The 18,339-nt window shown below is 39.0% G+C and overlaps 1 protein-coding gene across 11 annotated transcripts in view; it reads right to left on the reverse strand.

Annotated features, from left to right (window-relative positions):
- Window positions 1-11,416: 11,416 nt before the first annotated feature.
- The window catches only part of PPM1B (protein phosphatase, Mg2+/Mn2+ dependent 1B), a 56,968-nt gene continuing 50,045 nt past the window's right edge, over window positions 11,417-18,339 (reverse strand). For 9 of the 11 annotated variants that reach the window (XM_084284836.1, XM_084284839.1, XM_084284838.1 and 6 more), the window contains one exon: window positions 13,305-15,167. In XM_084284836.1, the coding sequence (XP_084140962.1) occupies window positions 14,862-15,167 (306 nt within the window). In that variant the 3' untranslated portion in view covers window positions 13,305-14,861. The other 2 variants (XM_084284834.1, XM_084284842.1) reach the window with 2 other exon arrangements.

The raw sequence follows: 18,339 nt of genomic DNA on the forward strand, positions 1-18,339 counted from the left end.
CACACACCGGTCCTGCAGCTCAGCGCACATTGCAGGCTGCTGCCCCCACAGCTATCCCCAGGCACAAGCACCCAAGGGAGAATTGCTCGCTGCTTATCAGCAACACTGAAGTTTTGCACAAGCAGGCACAGGTTTACACCTCTGTGTGCCCTATACTTGAGCTGGCCTGAAGCCCGCAAACCTGCACCCCCCAAAGGGCCCCTCAGGCCTGTGTGCTGCCCCAGGCACCTGGAGGCAGGCACACCGTGACAGGGCCCTGCTGCAGGCCACAGCTGATGTCTGCCCACAGCCACTAGGCAAATGCCAGCAGGTCGTTGTGGTTCAGAAACATCTGCTTTTGGCTTCTTAACCAACTGAATCCCTTAAGTTAGGATACAAAAATGTTTTTACCACGACTGCCTCAAAACATCACAGAAGGCCCCTTAAGCCATCTGTGGCAGGTCAGTGGGACACAGAATTATACTTTTTCAAATTAAAGAACTGCTGGGCAGGCAATGCTGCGTGGCCATACCTTCAGGTGCAGTTTTGCATCTAATTCACCAGCATTTAATGCTCATCTAGTAAACTCCTACCCCTGGCTGCTTTTCCTGCCTTGCATTGCCCCCTGCCTTGTGCCAGGTGAAGTATTTGTGTGGCTGAGCAGCGAACCAGGCTGGGAAATACATCTGGCAAAAAGCAAATGTCGTTTCATTCTTTAAACAGCTTTATTCCTAAACTGCCAGGTCACCATGAGGCCACGGGGTGCTCCACGCCAGCTTGGCACAGCGAGGACAGGACAGGGAGGCAGGGTGCAAGGCACAAGGCACAGCTACTTGACCAAGCAACAGTTAAATAACACCCTTCACATCTCACATTCATTTTGGTACATTCTTGTCCATCCCTGTAGAGGAAACCCTATTATTTCCACTTTATGGAGCACAAAGCAAGGCACACGACAGTTAGGTCTCACATCAACAGATCTCTGTGCACGTGCTTCTAGAATCAAAGGCAGGGAGAGAATTCAAGTTCAGTTAACAGCTTACCTCGGATCACATCAAATCTGCAGAGGATCAGATTTCCTCTTTCTTCACCCAGGTTGTACATTACTACCTAAAGCACTGCCAAAATTCAGATTCTAAGTTTTTTACCCCTTACCTTTTTTTTTTTTTTTTTTTTTTTTAAGTTGGTAAATTTAATGATAATAAATGCCTGCATGGCTGTGTGTGTTTGATCTAAAGATACATGAGTAGCTACCTTCAGTATGCATAATTCTTACAACTAATCAAGACAAACTGAAGATTAAGCAGTTGAAAGCTACTATCACATTTTAACACTTTTTTCCCCTTTAACTCAATTATTTTCCACGTGCACAACCGTGTTTGTTCTATGAAACCTGCCACTCATTAACTGCCCCTTCAAAACAGCGTCTGTTGTCCTAATGTAATCCATAAGTAATGCTAAATGCTTATTTATACCTTAAGTAGTACAGATTGTGTCTTAATTGCCAAGCATGCAGCTGAAAACAAGAGGATTATTCTGGGGGAGCACCATGCACAAGCTTCAGACATCTATAAATGAATCTCTGTGGACTAATTCAACCTCCAGGTGTCTACTGGGCATGCAGAGATACAGTGACACAATATTTTATGGTTAACACAAAATAAACCATGCTGGAAACAACCGAGTAACTGTCTTGGTGAACACACAGATTTACAGCTAGACTTCAGTGCTTTACAGTCGGACTGACAGTGTTTACAGGTTTCAATCACATTTCAGATTAACTCCACATTGCTACATAAGGAGAGCTGATGTACAAACGGGTATGAGCAGAGCACAGACATGTTTAGCCTGGACACCTGGACCTTGAATACCAAAAAATTCTTCTAGAAAACCTGTAGACAAAGTATGGCCAAGGATCTTAAAGTAGATCCTGGAAGCTACCTAGCATGGACCCTCAAGAAGAAGCCCCAGAATCTGGTACCACCTCCTCCTCCTCCTGTAGATGTGATTCCTTGCAGACTGAAAATAGCCAGTCTCAAACAAGAATGAAAGAAAATGAAAAAGCTCCCATGTGGTATTTCTGTTAGTTGCTTTTGTACCAAAGCAACACGAGTAATGAGACCAAGACAGCAAATGTCTCTGGATAAGCTACCCGTACACGTACTGCAGAAGGGCTGGGCAGGGCTGGTGTCCTACAGCAGCTGACAGCTCACTCCATACCTTTACAGTTGCAATCAGTTAGCACAGGCAGCTGCACTGCTTGCCAGCACAACTGCTATATATTAACTAGATATAAACCACACAGGTATTTATTAGGCCTTTTTTTTTCCCCCTCCTCATCTGAAGGAGTTACTCACTTTAAAATTATTTGAAAAAGGAAAGCTGTAAACGTCAGCTTGAGAGGCAGATCACCAGCAATTCCCACCAAGGTTTAAGTTTTTCTTTTTAAAATGTATTTTATGTATGCAGGCATTACACTTCTGGCTTGCTCTCAAGCATTTCCAAAACGGTTCCCTCCTGAGCAATTTTATAGTTTAGCAGGAATAACTAGCCAATGCTACTGCGTTCGCAGAATCCACTGAAAAGCATTAAACAGTAGAGAAAACACTTCATATTCTGTGCCAGTTATTCTGTTTACCTCAGCATTAGATAGGGAAACAAAACCAATCCGTATGTGGGCAGTAATAGCTGCTATCTCCGCACAGATTGCCATGGTTATTTCTATAAGATGGAGGGGTTAATTTCCACAAGTATTTCTTATATATAATTATTTCGATGCACTGGCTGACTAAGGAGTCTGCTGTTTGATGCTATACAAATGCCAAGTAGCTTACCAGTTATTTGATACCATACATATTACACCAAAAATCATACAAAGGGGTGATTAAGCACCCTAATGCGCTAAGTGTAGGAAGATGTTTATTTTTAAAAAGTTCTCTTGCTTAATGCTTTTTTATTAAATGTTTTGTTACCACTGAAACTGCTCTGACATAATGTACTTCACAGCTAAATATAACTTTATTATTTACAGAACCCAGGCCAGCTTCACACCCATGTAAAAAGGCAAACACTGCAGCTGACAATATTTCCTCAGCAGCTCCCACAGGACTGATGGATAATCTGACCTTTAAAGCTACATTTCACTCAGCATTAAGGAAGTCCTCCCGTGACACAGAGGGCAGCCATCGAGAGTGAGACACTCTCTAGAAACAAATTTCTGCTGTGGTATCTCTTACCCAGGGGTTCCCTGACCACACATGAGGTTTCTGCCATCAGCATGTAGCCTGAAGTCCTGCTAAAATCTAATTGCATGAGACACCACGCCAAGGCCCGGTGGTTTGTGGTTTTTTTTTTTTGTTTTTTTTTTTTTAAATGCTCTTAGTCCACTAATGGACTATGTGATTAAAGGTTAATGGCATTATAAACGCTGTAATTACCTACTGCTTTGCTCATGTGATGTAGCAGGGGTAGCTTTCTGGGGAAGAGGCACCTGGCCCCTGCCCCCCATGGGTGATCAGCATGGCTGGCTTCTCCCACTACTTCTAATGGAAACAATTATCCCCTAATCCTTGCTCTTAGCAAAGCTGCAAGTACAGCAGCATGCAGAGTTGACTCCTTCCCATGTCCCCCCCTACAGAGGATCAGACATGGTACTGCCACACACCCTTTATTTTAGAAGTAAATTTGAGTGTGCTCCTCTACAGAATGAAGCTCACTCATTCCCGCACCCTCCTCAGTCTACACCACTTCCACTCTTCCCTCTATGGCATTTGTCTGTCACAGCTGTCCTAAAGGACACCAACTTCCAAACAATTTTCTTTTCCAGCCTAGTCCTTAAAATCTTTGCCAGCGAGAGACCCAGACCTTGATTGTATTCTTGTATGAGCTAGCAATGTTCAGCACAATATTAAATCCCAAAAGACTGCAGCTGCAGCTGTGATGGCCATAAACCCAAGAGTGACCTGGCGTTACTGAAAGATCTCTGAAATGGAAGATTTGAAGTACAGACAGCCCAGCTAGACAGCCCAATGGAAGGCAAGCAGATGCTCAAAACCAAGAAGGGACTGTGCTGTATCGTGACCACATCCACCCTTTGGGTTACCAAGAGACAGCACCCCATAAGCAAGCTACCTGCTACATCTATCCACGCCACAGCTTACAAAAATTTACACTCACTGAATAGTAACTGAGGAGCAAATTTTGGTCTGTTGAACTCTAGGCACTTCCCCATGCAGTCAAAGGGGTTTTCAGGGAGGAGCCATCAAGTGTGGAATACGGTGTCCTGCCCGACCCCACAGTGCTGACTGTGTGTGACCACAGCCATCACCCCACTACACGAGCTGTGATGCTTTTCACAGGGCCCAAGTGTCCCCGCCTGCAAGAGCCATGCATGCAGTACCACACGAGAATACACAGCAGGCCACTGAGCCTCTCCAGAGCTTAGAGTTTAATCCTTCCCTGTCTCAGCGCATCTAGACAGATCTTCCTGCAACTAATCTGCTTTCTTCATGTACGGTGAGTTGTGGCGGGCATTTCATGATCAAATGTACTCATGTCGTGCTCCCCTGAAGTAACTTCCTGCTGAAAGACATCAGATCACATCAGGTGTTTGCAGTCTGTGTACAGGCCTCACTGGACTACTGAATTGATCCCAAAGGTTTTACAAGGGCTGGCTGTGACCAACACTCCAGTGACTCCACATCAGAGCACACCAGCCCACCACCAGCAAGTGAGTGTCTAAAACGAATATGAACGCTGGGAAGTGAAACCAAAGAACTGGAAGTATACATTTCTGGAAAACAACACTGAAGCACACCTCCTCCCATTCAGATGGGCTGACCTTGTGCAGTACACGGCAAGAGCTGGCACGTGCGAGGCTCTGCGTTCAAGGAAGGTGCTCTCTGGCCAGCACAAACTCGACCTCAGCATCAAAAACATTTCACAACTACAAGAAGCGCTTTCCAAATAGATACACATACCATTCACTGCAGACTTAAGTGGCAGAAATTAATCTTAAATTTTACACTGACCTGAACATACCAAGGCAAATGGAAGACAATGGTTATTTTTAAAAAGCTAGAAGAATTACTAAAAAACACACTAATTCCCATTACTAACCACCGCCTCCTTTCAAGAAGGTGCACGGTATGACTCCTGTTTAACAGATGTTAACAGAGGTCCAGTGGGCAGAAATACTCATGAAAGAGTTCCTAAAATTCAACATGAGACCTGACTACAGTTTTCCCTGGACAACTGTTATTTCCTCAGCTCAAGCCTCGCTGACTGCCTCCAAACTAACCTTTTCTTTGGAACTGTCTCTAAAAACATTCATACAGCATTTCCTATAGGCTAAGCCCCTATGAGATGAGCCTGTCCCTTCCAAGCTTGTCATTAAATCATCAGTACCAGAATGTGGGATGCAGGACAGCAGGGACAGTATACGAGCCTTTTTGTCAAGGTTCAAAGACCCCAAGTGAACAAGGCACCAGCACAAGCAGGTTTACTGGGAGCAAGAGGCGTGGGGGCAGTAAAGCTGAGTAATTAACCCCTGTGTACGCACAGCTGGCTCAGAAGAACCTGTTACTTACTGACAGCCTTGATCTAACCTCATTGCCCATCGTCACAGAGGAGATCAGCAGCACAGGGTAGGGCGGCCTGGTGTGAGGAGCCCAATGACTGTGGCTGAGCGCGTCCAGAACGAAGCCGGTAAGAACAGGGCGTCAAGTTCCAGTCAGTACCAGGAGGAAGAGACAGGGTGCAGCCTACACTGGCTTAAACAGACTCTGCTCTAAAAACAGTGATAAACAGAAGTAGTCTAAGCAGGTTTTTCATTTTTTTCCCCCATTACTTTTGATGCTAGTTTTTCTAAAGCAAGAAGAATTCAGTTAGGTCTTCACCCTGGTAAATACCACTCAGGATTATGAACCACGCTGCACCTCTTTGTCTTAAGTGAAGCCTTGAAGTGAAACTTTTTTTTTTTTTAATATCTAAAAACTGGGCTTTATTTGAGAACATTACATGCTAAGTACTCCTAACAACTTCAGGTTTTCAGTTGTGGAATACCCTGGCATTCAAGGATCCAGTTATCAGGGTGAAAGTTTTTTGGTGATAGGTCAAGAAAGTCTTGACTGCAATGAACAGCAGACTTCCCATTTTGAACTTAATAAATCCACTGAACTGCACAGACTTTTCAGGTGCCAGATCTCAGAGCATCCATCTGCATAAAACAGTTTCAGCTTTGATCTAGCTTATCCATACTAACAAACCAAAGAAAAATGTAATCCCACATTCAGCAAGTACTCACATAATGCTTTTAAACTTTTCTCCCCACTAGTCATTCAAATACCACTACCACATGTACCCAATCCCCCATCTCTCCTGGAGAAGGACTAAAGCAAACGCCTGCCTTCCATTATATGACAGGTGCTCTCATAGTTTTCACATATTAGTTTTGCTGTGATGTCCTGGAGTCTGTAGCACCAAGTACAACAACACACTAATCTACTCAGAACAAAAACAGTTTGTTACTAAGATTTCAGAACTGAAGGTTCAGACATACATCTTTACATCAACAATGATGTCCAGGTTGCACATTTTCCTCCTTTGATTAATTTTGTTTAATGCGGTTCAAGGCAGAGAGGCTAGAACCAGACTAGAACTGGCCATATTGACTAGATATGTTGAATTTCACAAACTTCCTTCTACCTATTTGGTCCTCTCACCAGCAAATAGACATACATTTCATTATGCAACAAAAAAATCAAAAGAAAAAATAACATTATATAAAAATAATGAGAAAAAGCAGGAGCTGTTTGGGTGATTTCCTTCCTTCTCAGGTAGCAGAACAGCACTCAAACTCGGCAGAGCCCCTTCTGGTGTCAATGTGCTATTATCCCTCCTTCCCATTCCACTTCCAGAAGCAGCACTTGAAATATTTTAACTACATATAAAATAGTTGTTGCAATTTTTCACACACATCTTATCTGCCTTTCTTCCATCCCCTAACAAGCTGAGAGCAAAGTTAAATACAGTAACTCTAATCTCTTAAGCAACAGTACCTGAATGTTTTAAAGGTAAGGATGAGAAGGAATGAGCAGATAAATATATAACGTATTTCCCCATCCTAGAGTTTGTAACCCAGTATGGTGAAAACGGTGCCCATGACTAAAAGTAAAGACTGAGAAATTGTGGTAAAACACCACACTTCTAACCACCATGCAGATTGTTTGCATTAGTGGAGTATTTCCCACAACTGTATCTTGCCAAATTAAATGCAGATTTCAGAGCACTGGGAAAGGTATTTCATTTCAGTTTCACTATTGTGTTCACATTCGCTGCTCCTGAAACTGAAACATTTTTATTTTAAACACATTGGCAAAACACATCTGCTTTACATACCGAGGTCAAAATCCTTATTGCACCATTAAACTTAGATGTGTTTATGAACTGAAGATGACCACTGGATAAGGGATCAAAAAAATCTGAGAGCTCCAGTTCCTCCTAAAAAGAATCAAATATTGTACATTATTTGTCCAAGACTTGAAGCAGACGTCCACACCTTTTTGCATGTGAGTAACTTGCCACGAAAAAATTTATGTATTTATATACACAGAATTAATTTGATGGAGATTGTTTCTAAGCTTCCTTATAAAAAACAGGTGGAAATATTTTTTTCATTAACGTAATCACACTCTTCAATATGCATGCATTTGCTTTGAAGTTTCCAACTAACTTCTAAGAGCAGGATATTTACCAAACTACATGTTCGTTAAGAAAACTGAAAATGTAGCTGAAATACAACTTCAGACCAGAGCAGTATTTTCACTGTAGTTTCTCTTAGAACACTTAAAAAAAAAAAAATAATAATAATAATAAAAACAATCTAAAATTAACATTTTTGCAAGGAATATAACACTTTCAAGTATTTCTGGTGGTATCCTTTCTAGATTAAACTCCTAGAAGTGGTGTTTTGTGGTGGTTTACCTCCTAAGAGGCAGAATGTTCTATGATTTTCTGTGCAGTTTCTTTCACCGAAGCTCTGCAGCTCTTTCAAAGTGATGAAAGTAAACCTCATTTAGTCACTTTCTTACTTAACTTTGCATAGTATTTTTCTCAACAATACTTATGTTTGATAGCATCCCTTAGCTACCCGGCAGAATCCTTCAGTTACCTGAAAACGACAGAAAAATCTGTATTTAGATTTACAGACAAGACAGACTTCCAAGATCTTGATGAGGGGACCTGGGAATTTGATTGTTCCCATCTTGTTTAAAGATCAAAGGCAGGGCCCTAGCAGTACCAAACACTACTACATTGTAGCCTCGACCTTTCCCCAACTCACCTTAAATTCCAGCAGTCTGAGAAAGCAGAATCAGGGTTACAGTCCTTTCCAAAGCAGATTTGACACGATAGGTGAGAAAAATTACATCCAGCATCCCTGTTTCAATTTGTCACCACAAGCCTTCAGAAGGCATCTACCTGTTGCTTTCTTCCTTTATTAGCAAGGACAACTACCTTCAGAGAAAGATTACCAAACCGATGGGGACTTGCTCCTCCTCTAGAGAACTACCCTCATATGTCTTGAATTCCTATCAGTCTTCAGTAAGTTTTAAAAGCAAGTACTAAGGCAGTCGTTAGTTGGTATCAACTCCCAGTCACTAATCACAGCAGAAGTAGAGCGAAGCTTTTTCTGCTGGAGCATTCCCTGTCAAGCCGCGTATGGACAAGTAAGGACAGCCAAGAACAGAAGCAGGAAGCATGCAGCGATGCTAGCCAGGCTTTATATCTGTGCACCCCTGCAAAGGAGAGCTTTGCGGAGGTTTTTAGAGGAAGAAAATAAGGTATTTGGGGGAACTTCACCCTTCATGCATAAAGAGCAAAGCACAGCAGCAGTGATTAAAAGAATAACAGCGTCAGCACGAGAAGTGAGGGACAACCTGAAGCAATGAGCTGAACGCAGGAGAGGCGCAGTCATGCTAGTGCAGAAGTTGCCTGTAGGTGACTGACAGCAAAGCAGCCGTGAGGGGAATATGAAATGGTACAAGCCAAGCACGGCTAAGTAAGACCTGTAGAGCAACAGTCCAAGTGAATAAAAGCAGGACAGATCAGACTGTCAAGCTGAGAAAAGTGTAAAAAAAAAAAAAAAATAATCAAAAGATGCACAAGAGCCCAGGCAGAGTTTCAATTGCATGAGCTAGCTGCGTACTTACACAGGTAATATTGCAACTGCTCAGTGACCTGGTTACTTTTACGCAATTTTGTCAAATTGCCTTCATCTCTGGGAGCATCCCATGCAGCTGCCCACCTGCACATTGGGAGCTACCTCTCTCCAAATTAGCTTTCAATTTAGAGCTAAAAATAGCTGTAAAGACCTAAAAGCAACATGTCTGCAGGCAACAAGCCTCAAATCTAAAATTTGCTGTTTACACCAACAAAACCTGACTTAGTTGATGGAGTAAAAAGGTGCTTAGCTCTTTTTTTTTTTTTTTTTTTTTTTGCCAGAACCTCATACCTAACGTCAGGAAGCAGTGAAATTGTCTTTTTTCCTTCAGCTTTTATTTGAAATACTTCACTAGTACATTTATGCATTCATTCATGCAGGAAATTCTTTTTAGAATCAAAGCAAGCAAAAACTAAGAATATTTTAACTCAGTTCCTCATCCCTTACACCACATTAGCCCCAAATGACCCAGTATCTAACCAGTTTCACAGCTTTGTCCTATTGCAAAAATAGTCATAAGTGAAAGAGCTACATTTCTATTTAGGTAGAAAATATCCATTAATATTCAATAGTATCAGAACGTCTTCCAGAAGAAAAAAAAAAAAAGGAGTGCCTTCTAAAGCTTGGTTCTTAGCCTGCGGTGTGCTCAAAGAATTGACATCTATTTCAAATGTACGTTTTTTTCCTTCTCTCTTAAAACAAAAAAAACCCTCCCAAACCCACATAGCAGCATCAGTTCACATAAGCAGCATGAAAAGCACAGATGGTTTGGCCAAGTCCTGCAAAGGTTTGCGTGCAAGCTTAAAAAAACACATATGAAGATTCATTCTATTAAGAGGAGACTTAGTACTTAACCTTTCATTTGCATCCATTTCTTTATTCCTTATTCAATTTAATATGTTAACGACAATCAGTTAAATCCTTTATTTTGCTCAAGATCAGAGAGCAGATCTGAGAACTGACACAGACTATGTGGTCTGTGGTACAGGAGCATTCACAAAAACGAAGGGAAGAATCAAGCTGAATGTGACATGTCAGGAAGACCTGAGGTGGAAGTGACACATCCCACTCTCAGCACTCTACAGAAGTATGTTAGTTACCAGATGGCAATAAAACTATGAAAACATAATTTTAAACCAAATGTTAAAATTGACAGGTTACAGCATATAGTAAAATACAGGAACAAAATTTTATCAAACATCTCAGACTTCTCATGCTAAGAATACCAAGTGAAAACGAGTTTTTTGTGTTTTTTTTTTCTCCTCCAGGCTGCTGAAATCTCAACAGTTTTTTGATTACACTGGAAACATGATTAGAATTAGAAACCCAGTGTATGCATGAATTAAAAGCAGTGCTACTTAAAAGGAACAAATAGTAGTCTTGATTTACATTTCAGTGAGCTTACAAGCTATGGTTCTTCTCTTTGAAAAACCTCTGTGCATGCTTCACTTCTATACAATACTTATAGAAGTATAAACCCTCTTATTTCAGGGAGACTATCCACGCTGATGGAAAAAAACTACACGTGTAAGTGTTCACAGGACTGGAGCCCATGGAGTACAGGAACTCGTACTACAGCAGAACAAGGTTAAAATTGCAGCTCATCACAAGATCAGAAGCAGATCCAACAAACATGTGTCATGAACTTACAGACAAAAACCTACAGGTTGTTCCCATCACACCCATTCCACAATAACACTAAGTATTCGAATGCATTATGACTGTGCAATGTCAGTAACACAGAGTATTTTGTTCTTTTTTTCCTCCAGCTAAACAACTCCACTACTAAGTAAAATAACTAAAATCAGTAAAAGGTTTTAAAGTGAGGCTTATGCATTATAACTATTTCTCCCCAAAACACTGCAAACCTTTCTAGGTCTAACGTCAGATCTTTAAGGAGCCTAAAGAAATTAACTGACTAAAAAGTTAAGATTAATTTGAATATTTGAACTCCAAATTTCGTCCACAAGCTGCAAAAGGACTTATTTCAGCTGAACCTGGGATGGATTTACTGTAGGAGCTTTCCCTGTTGTTTGTACTGTTTTGTCTCCCACAGAGAAGCTCACTTTGAGACTTGTGACTTCTTGTGACAAAGAACCACACTCCCTGTTTAACAAATATCCATCACCAGGTTACATAAGGAGGGAAACTCTAAAACCCTATCATTTTATGTACAACACCTGTATGTCCTTGATAAAAATCCTTCTCAAGAAAATATAAAGCATATCACACTGTTTTAGCAATCCTTTATTGAAGATAACAAGTTGGTTATGTTCACTGTATTGTATGAAACATCACAATATCATACTGGGAAGGTACTATCAGTACAGGGTTGGACCAGAGCGGACAGTCTGAACAATAAACCATTTTGCATTCTTCATTCCCTATCTTTTAACAACCCCCAAAAAAACAGTAAAGGGACAAATACCTGTTAACATCATCATTTAGAACACTTTAACTTACAAGGCTAAAATCTAATGAATAAATAAAATATACTGTGGCAATAATCCTCTCTAGACCAAAAAAAATAAATCAGATACACAGTGAATCAAAATGATCGGGAAAGCTGGCCTTCGGCACCGGTATGACAGAGCATTTTTTTTTTTTTTTTTTTTTTTTTTTTTTTTTTTTACAGACTCACCATGGGGATAAAGTTACAGAAAAATACCATGAATTCCATTTCACACAAAACCAGTTGATGACTGTCATTAGCTTAAAACTACACACAAGGGCATTACATCCTCGCTGAAACACAGTTTAAACAAATAGGAAAATGTTTACAAGGCATCCACAGCATGTAAATCATGTACAGATGGATACATTCATTGTTTCCCCTCCCCAATAGCTTTTACTTTAGATAAATACTTTACTCTTCCCCATTTTCAGCATTTACTGGACTCATTACATGCACAACTCAAAGAAGTCAGAAAAAAAAAGTCAAGGTTATTGCAAAAATAGAATTAAACTAAGAATCTTCAAGTACCTTACATGACAGCCACTCTGTACCATGCCCATTGCTTATAAAATGAAAGGTCATTGAACCCATGAAAATATCTCTAATATTTTCTTAATTTAAAATAGATAATTTTAAGTGTATTTATAGTAATCTCAAAGTGATAATTTGAACTTTGAAAATAATGCAAACAATTAAAAATTATACCCATATTACACAAAACTTCTGTCTGTATCTTAAGCTGAAAAAAAATCAAAAACTATAGAAAACCACATATAGAACAAAATAATCACAATTTACATTATAATAAAGGCAAATTTTCAGCATTTTTTTTTTAAAAAAAACCTGCAGCTGTGAGAGATGTCAAAGCAAGTCACTATTAACTATAAATTCATCAGTTTGGTTTTAAAAGATTTTCTCTAACAAGAGTTTAAGGGTGTGTTGTACACATGCGTAAAATTCTTACTGGTTTTAGATGCCTAGAATCTTCATATATTATTGCCAAATACACTTATCTCCAAGCAAGCAGTAGGCAACATATCACAATTTGGACACCGCAGGGAAACCTAACGGTCTGGTAATACAGGTAAAACTGGAAAATTAAAAAAAATAATAATAATACACATCTGATAGCGTATTGCCCAATTGAAATCACTTCCAAGCCACAGAGCTGCAAAGCCTTCCAACTCAGTAAAGTGAAATAAGTAACGTCTCAAAGAATTACTTGTACTCTCTCGCGCTTGTGTGCTGTAATTTCAGTTAACCATAGTGTATCTTCAGAGTACAACTACAATCCCATGCACCTCAGGTACATACACTGATCTGCTGAGAGAATCACTCCTTCCTTCCTTTTTAGGGCCAGAGTTCATTACAGATGTAATCGGTATGCCTGAGGCTGGTAAAAATACTGTAGTACAGGCAATGCTAAGAGTGGCAATATCAGAAAACACAAAAATGAACAAATGATGGAAAATTCTAATATCTTTCTGCCCATTTCACAAAATGTTGGAAATCCACCAGAATTTTTCCCTTGTATTGAAGAAAACAGATTTAAAAGTTTTTTCCCCCTTTCAGAATCAAAAGCATTTTAGTAGATTTGTAAGGCTACCACGGATCTTCTAGATCTCCAGCACCCTACAGGAAGAGAAGAGGAGAAATATTACTACTCACCAATACAAACGGAAACATTTTGCTGCACTTTGGATTTAAGTGGCACAATTAATTAGAACACTAGCATAAAAACAACATTCGCTTTTTTTTTTTTTTTTTACACCTGTCCACTTCCACACACAAACATGCTTTGCTCTTCAACTACACAGGAGAATTCACTTTTATGAAACATGAACCCAGTAAAGCTATTTTAACGTAAAGACTTAAATATTACCTAAAATCATACTACATCATAGCTATCAATAGATACTACTACATCTATGGAATACAAAATACAATTCTACAGAGTACTAAAACTTAACTCTTAAGGTATTCCTGGTTCATCAGAAATTCCCACAGGCTCTTTTTCATTAAGGCAGTGAAATTTGTACCTATTTTGAACAACGATATTTTTATGCAAGTGTTACAATAAGGACTGAATACTGACACAACTATTCCAGAGTTAACTTGTTAGCAAATCAGTTACCACTGTTGTAAATTAGCACTGTGATCACCGAGCTAGCCAAATGCATGTGCATACATGTGTCATACACCAAAAGACAAGAAAACGATTTGGTAGAAGGTAAACTTAGGTAGAATAGCCAGTTTATTCATTTACATTGCTGTTGCTTAACTTGAAATGGAGAAACGTTGCTCAAACAGAGGATTAACGAGGAGTGCACCGAACCTAAAATTACTCAAATATCTGCAGAAGATACTGAACATCACGATGAGTTAATATTGGAAGCTACGAGAGAAGTTTTGATGTCAGAATAATGGCATTTCAAAGTAAGTTTATTACTTGCTTAAAAGAGTCAATATGCATACAGGTGTTATTCCACAGCATGTTCTTTATTTTCACTTAAACACAAATTCTTAAAACTTGACACTAGGTACTAATTCTAAGTACATTTTCATTGCTGGATAGATGTTATGCTACAACCTGGAAAATAAGAATACAGTCATCTAGAAAATACGTATTTATGAACAGTAGATACAAACTAAACTGGAAAAATGGTACACATTTCAAGAAGAAGTGACAAACTAAGATGTGGCAAGTTGTGTAATTTACTTGTAATATAAACTATACACAATTCAAGTACAAACATGCAGTTATGATGCAGAGGAAAAAATTGGAAGTATTCATATAATTCAATTAATTTGAACAAAAGATACCATTAAGTTGTGAATTACTTTACAACAGCAAACATACCATCAAAATTGTTATTTACGAATTTACTTACAAGGTGTTTTATTGGTTTTTCTTTAATTTACTTTTGTATTTGCATATTAGGTTCCTATTCTTGGTGTCAGAGGATTTTGAAAAAATCTCAAAGCAAAAGTTACCTGGTTGCTAAATAACATAAGATGCAACTACTGTAATATACCATAGCTCTTGAACTTCTAAGGAAAAAAGATACTTATGTAAACAATCTGCACAAATTATCAAAAGTGAAAACAAACAGATTTCTAGGATAGATGTGACAAATGTTGAGGTATAAACAAAGGAAAATCGCCAAGCGAGGAGAAGCGTTAAATCCGCTACGTAAAACAAAGACATTATGTCTGTTTATCGCTCGTCTCATTCATCCCTGAATCTTCACTTGAGCTTTGTGTTTCAGCAAGGTGATTCCCAGATTCTGTGGGGTTTTCTGATACAGGGTCACTGGGTCCAGCATCATTATCTGAAGTAGAAGCTGCAGCTGATTCAGCAGTGCACTCTTCTCCCTGTATCTTAGCTAGCCTGTAACTAGTCAGCATCTCTTCCAGAAGGTGGCGGTAGTTCCCCCTATGATTAATTCTCATTTGCCTGAGTGCTTCCACCAATTTTCCCTGTGTTCCACTTTCCTCGGCTTCGCCAGGGTCCTTTTTTTAAGATTCAAGACCCCAAAAAAATTAGTTGTTAAACTAGGGTATTTTAGAACGACATTGAAAAAAAAAAAACACAAACTTTTCTGACTGAGAAAACAGCAGCTTTGTTCTAATTTCAGTATAAAAACACTTATTAGCAACATACATCTTAGAACAGTATCATTCATGTTTATTTTATACAACATAAAAACACTTAATAGGTATAATTCCTTAAATTAATAATTTCTATTTATTTTGAGCCAGACAGTGTCAACATGCTACCTTCACCCAATTAACTCCTTCTTGGTTCAAATGGTCTTTTTGATAGATGTTCTCCACAATTGCCATTTTGAAATGAATGAAATTTGAACATTTATGCTTCTTTAGCCAACAGGTCAATATTTTTAATTGTGAATTTTCACACAGCTGAGAGCAACGCAGTTCTGTGAAAAGCTTACCAAAAAGAACAGGCAATTCCCTACTGCTAGCAGTTCAGTTGAAGCATCACCTCGAAACAAATGCTTCAATGTGTTTTAGAAGATGATCCATCTATATTTAAGACTGATTTCTGCATGCATTTTGCTGCCATGAGAGAAAAAAACAGGTACCTATCAGCACCAGGAGCAGTGGGGTTTAAACAACATAAGATGTTTTTGGCAGATGCATACTGCATTGAAAAGTTCACAGCAACAGCCATTTAAAGTCAAATTTAGTGACCTACAGCACAGAACCTGAATAAGACGCACTGATTAAGGAATGTAGGTCTCTTCTGCAACCATGTATTTGGCGACAAGCCTTCAGTAGGAAGTCTTTTGTTGCTGTGGTGTTCTTTTGGTGCTTGTTTGTTTCCAATAGGCTTCTGTATCTATTACAGCACATTGAAATCAATACTAAATATTTTAACTTTCAAGTGCTACAGAGGTACTACTGCTTTAAAGGAATAGCATGTTTTAAATTATTAATATCTAGCAAGTTATCAAACGAGACAAATGGAACTAGATCACTTGAAGCTGGCAGATTTTGCAACAGAGGTAAAATCCAGACTGCTGCCTTCTCATGCTGACCTCATTTTATTGTTATCTAGTCCAAAAGCTCCATAAGCTACAAGTATTGTAGTTGCTCATTTCCAAGCTAATAGAAGTATTAAGACAGTATCCTGAGTTCAGTAAGATTTTGGATGATGTAATGTTGCTGGAATAGAAGTCTTAAGACCAATTAGCAAAATGTAAGTTAAAAGGAGATGATTTTATCACAAAGGTGAGCATTACTGTCTATAATGAGATCCCTCTAAGCTCACTTTGTTGCTTAAGTAGAGATGTATTGCCACTGTGGTTTCCTGGTCTTAGTTTGAGATGTGACTGCCATGTACTAGCGTTTTCACATTCAGATAGATCTTTAAGAGTCCACTGATGAAAAGCAAGTTAAAAATATACTTATAATGCGTTAAGTGGGACTGTTTTAATGCCTTAGAAGCACAAATTCAGCAAAAATTCAGAGCATCCACATTTGACTAGATACAATTCCTCCGTCCCATCAATTTTACTCTGATGTTTTGACATTAGCAAACATAGGCCCACTCCACAATATTCAGATCTTTAAAGCCCTTTTGGCAGACTGAGGTGAATACTTTTGCTCCTGTGCAACTCTAAAGAGTACACACAAGAAGCAATAGACTAGCATTGCAGAGACTCCTCAACAACTCAAATGCTATTATGAACCCAAGAAAAAGTGCTGTTAGTGTTTGATATTTGAGCCTGCATCCTGCTTTTATCATGTTTGATGCTGGTCCATTTCGTGCTTCCCTTGTCTCCTTCTGTGTTAGCAGACAAGAAACTCTACATATAATAGACAGTAGAAACTGCTTTTATATACATATGTGTATATATATACACATATATTGTATATGTATACATAAGTATACACACACACAAGAATTACTAGTGTATTTTCTCTATACACACTGTACAAGCTTGCATTTGTCCTTCTTCATGTTCTAATTCATCTCAGCACTAACCATAAAAACAAGAAGCTGTATTTGACATGAGCATTCACAATTCTTACACAACTTCTCCTCTGTTAGATAACTTGTACATAAAGAGCCACCATGTGTTAGAGGATACCAAATTTACAGTGTTTAAGGCTGCAAGAATTTTGTCCATTTAATTTTTTTTAAAAGTTATCTGCCACAGCCCTTAGGGACACATGATCTGATTTAGCAAATGCCAGAATACAGTATTAGTAAAAGCAGGAGAGAAACATAGCCTGTCTCAAACAAGATACTCAAACACAAAGGTGGCTTTAAACAAATGCCACTGAAACTTGTAGCACAGTCACTGTAACTTTAACACTGTTCCTCATTTTTAAGGTTACACATACATCCAAGAGGCCTAACTGAACTAGTCTTAGGAGCACAAAAAGCACCAGAAACAGAGTCCTTAGAAAAAGTGTAATACTTTTAACAAAAGTGTACTTCACACTTAAACTAGACTGCCTACTGAGTCAGGTATCACTCTAACATTTCAGCAGTAACAATTATTTAGCTACTAAGTTCTTTTAAATTCCATTCAAAGATCTGAAAGCAGCAAGCCCCAGTATGTACCAGATTTCTGTGATTTCACACACACTTGTGAGAGAACAAGTGAGAGAACTTGTGAGAGTACAAGTTACTACAGATGTATCAGAAGCCTCTCTGCCACTAGCAAAGGTGCAGTTTCTGAGCCCAATGCAATGTTCTCTACAGCTCCAGATTTGTCCAATACTGGTACTGCAGTGAGATGTCAAAAAAAACAAACAAACAAAAAAAAAACACTACAACTTTTAATGACTGCTGAAGCTACACTAGCAATCCCTCAATACTGCTGTAATAAAGTCTCTTTTACTCCCCACAGATTCTCACTCTCACTCTACACAGTATCTACCTACTCAGGCCACTTGTTAAAGATTCTCAGACTACAAATGTAACAGAACAGACACGTGAACAACTCAAGTTACTCCACAAATCACAAGCTCCAATGACAAAAAAAAAAATGTAAGCCAGGCACAACACTGATAGATATATGTGTAGTGCCAAGAAAATACTAACCTAACCTAGAAAAGATACCATCTTGGTTTTCATTTATATACAAAGAACTTATCTGACAAGCTATTATGATCCAGTTCACAGTAACTCTCAGGAACTAGCTTAAGT

The sequence above is a fragment of the Netta rufina genome (genome assembly GCF_964035555.1).
Source record: "Netta rufina genome assembly, chromosome: 3".
NCBI lineage: Eukaryota > Metazoa > Chordata > Aves > Anseriformes > Anatidae > Netta > Netta rufina.